The 2,579-nt window shown below is 35.0% G+C and overlaps 1 protein-coding gene across 1 annotated transcript in view; it reads right to left on the bottom strand.

Moving 5' to 3' along the window:
- The window catches only part of DENND5B (DENN domain containing 5B), a 355,051-nt gene that overhangs the window by 132,219 nt on the left and 220,253 nt on the right, over positions 1–2,579 (bottom strand). Inside the window, exon 8 of the mRNA XM_042781291.1 lies at positions 243–393. Within this exon, the coding sequence (XP_042637225.1) occupies positions 243–393 (151 nt within the window). The remainder of the gene's footprint in view (positions 1–242; positions 394–2,579) is intronic.

Here is a 2,579-nt window from a genome sequence, read left to right as displayed (position 1 = left end):
CGACTCGACGGCACATAACAACAACAACAATGCCTTTATTTTACTAAACAGAATTAAAAGTATTAAAAGCCAAATGCTCATAGAATGTCAATCCATATTTGAAATGGGTTAATTTGGTTTTAAAAAAGAATAATCAGATAGAGATGTTTAGTAGTTGAGACTGTTGCTCTATTAGATTTGCAGGAAATTCCACTCTTCATTTACTCCTTTGACCAACTTACTCAAGAGAAGAGCATGCTTACTTGTTATTAGTCGGTCCTGTTGCCAAGACATCAGACTGTAACTTTGGAAAGAACCCTCGTTCATATTTGCCTTGACCAATTTTCATATCAAGTAGGTGTGGGTGGATTGCTGTGTGATCCATTTTCATCAGTCGCTGCTCAATTGATTGGGCTAAAATTAAATTTATAACAAATTAGAAATATTTCATCAGCGAAACCATAAAAAGTAAAGCTTCCTTTGCTCATGCACCTATCGGGAACTCAAATGTTTTCTAAAATTTGAAAATGAAATTTTTACAAAGGCTCTTCAGAAATTAGTGTAATGTAAATATAAAATGGTTAATTATAAGTAAATATAGATGATTAATTCTCAAATTATTTTCTGCCTTTGTTAACACCAGAGAAGCAGTGGTGTTAAAAATCTGTAATTTAGTATTGAAACAGTTTCTCTTAAGTGGGAAATTCTACATTCTTAAATAAAATACGCTTCTAAGTACAACATCAAAGAAAATAATGGCAAACCAAAATATTTTCAATATGCTCAAAAGCAATAGAAGGGGAAGGAGACAAGCACAGTTGTCTTATTACTTTATTACTTTGTGCAAAGACCCATTAAATATTCATGATTCTCCATCTGTAAAAATAAAAAAGTGTGTGAAATGTATTACCTCACTTTTAGCAACAGCCACATTCTCATTAACAGGAGTCATTTAGGAGTGTTTTATTAGATCATGAGGAGGATTAAAGAGAAAAATAAAATAGACAAGCATTTAGAAAAATGTCCCAGGAATAAGAAGCTGGTCTTTTAAAGAATAAAATAGGTTAAAGTTAAAGTTACATTGCTCAACGTTTCTATTTTAAAACCACTGAAACTCAGGAATGTTAGAGGATGTCTCAAAGGCCCAAGAAACAGTTAACATTTCTCTGATACAAAAATCTTATCTTCTAAGGGGCCAGTGAATTTGTCTTAACGGGGAGAACAACTCAGGAGAGGAGGGTGAGAATGCCGCACAACTGAAAGGAGTTGATCGACGTGGCTGAACCGAAAGGGCAGAAATGCTGAACTGGTGGGTATTTGCTGTGTATTCTCAAGAACAACAAATAAAATAAATACTTTAAAAAAACCTTATTTTGAATGTTTTTATCAACTAAATTTTCAGGAGAAAATAAATAGATGAGAAGACAAGGTCTTCAATCCTTTGCCTAGAGATTACTAAGAGATAGTAAACAGTGGTTATGGTTTTGTGATAAACAGAACACACCGTGGGAATTTCTAATGTTGTAAATTCAGCGGAGTAAAAATGTACTCCTATAAATATTTCAAAGGGGTATTGGTGGTTCACTGGTAGAAATCTTGCCTTCTATGTGGGAGAACTGAGTTCAATTCCCAGCCAATGTGCTCCACGCACAGACATCACCCAACTGTCAGTGGAGGCTTCCTGTTGCTATGATGCTGAACTCTCATGGGTTGCTATGGGTCAGAATTGACTCAACGGCACAAAACAATAACAACACGATACTGAACAACTTCAGAAAATCAACCACTGAAAATCCTATGGATCACAATGGTCTGATTGGTGACTGATTATGGGGATAATAAAGGACTGCACAGCGCTTTATTTGTGTGTGGGGTTGCCATGAGTCAGGGACACGACAGCACTAACAACACCAACATAAATATTTCAGTTTATTTTGTCCCTTTCCAATACCAGTAGATTGGGTAGAGCTGGTTATTCCCTATATTCCCCAAAAACTTTTTTTCCCCCCTCTTGTCTATGACATTATTCCCTCCAGTCAAAAGAACATGCTTATCTTATGTCATAGTATCTCACTCAACCCTAGCTGTGTTTCTCCCAAGTTAGTTACCTGTGTTTGATGTATTTTCCCTAATTTCTTTTCATAATCCCTACGAATTTATCTAAAAACTTACTGAATTTCGTTATATTTTTAATGTGTAACTTTCCTTGAAATACAGTCCATATGTTCACTGCTGGGCAGAAGGGTGTTATGTTTCATGTGAAGTGATACTAGATTTTAAAAATTGCAACAGATGCCCTCTACCTCTCTAAAATCCTATCTATACTCTCTAGGCTTTCTAATATCTTAAAAATATAATTAACAGATGGTTTAGGCAAAATAATGTCTGGATTTATGTCACAGAATTCTTTGAAATTCTTGCTAATTTTATGTTCCATGATACACTACAAAATTCCCTCTCTGCCAATGAGTGCTTCTGTCCTCGCCACCCCCCCCCCCGAAAAAGAGCTTTGTTTTTTGTTGGATTAAAAAAAAATTACAAAGAAATCCATCTAAAATTGAGTCTTCCTCCTTAGGTTGGGAAGCTTTTTTTTTTTTTTT

Source organism: Orycteropus afer, unplaced genomic scaffold (genome assembly GCF_000298275.1).
Source record: "Orycteropus afer afer isolate SDZICR_OR568_19922 unplaced genomic scaffold, OryAfe1.0 scaffold00100, whole genome shotgun sequence".
NCBI lineage: Eukaryota > Metazoa > Chordata > Mammalia > Tubulidentata > Orycteropodidae > Orycteropus > Orycteropus afer.
The sequence above is the reverse complement of the archived record's forward strand: the minus strand, read 5'-3'. Positions and strand labels throughout refer to the sequence as shown.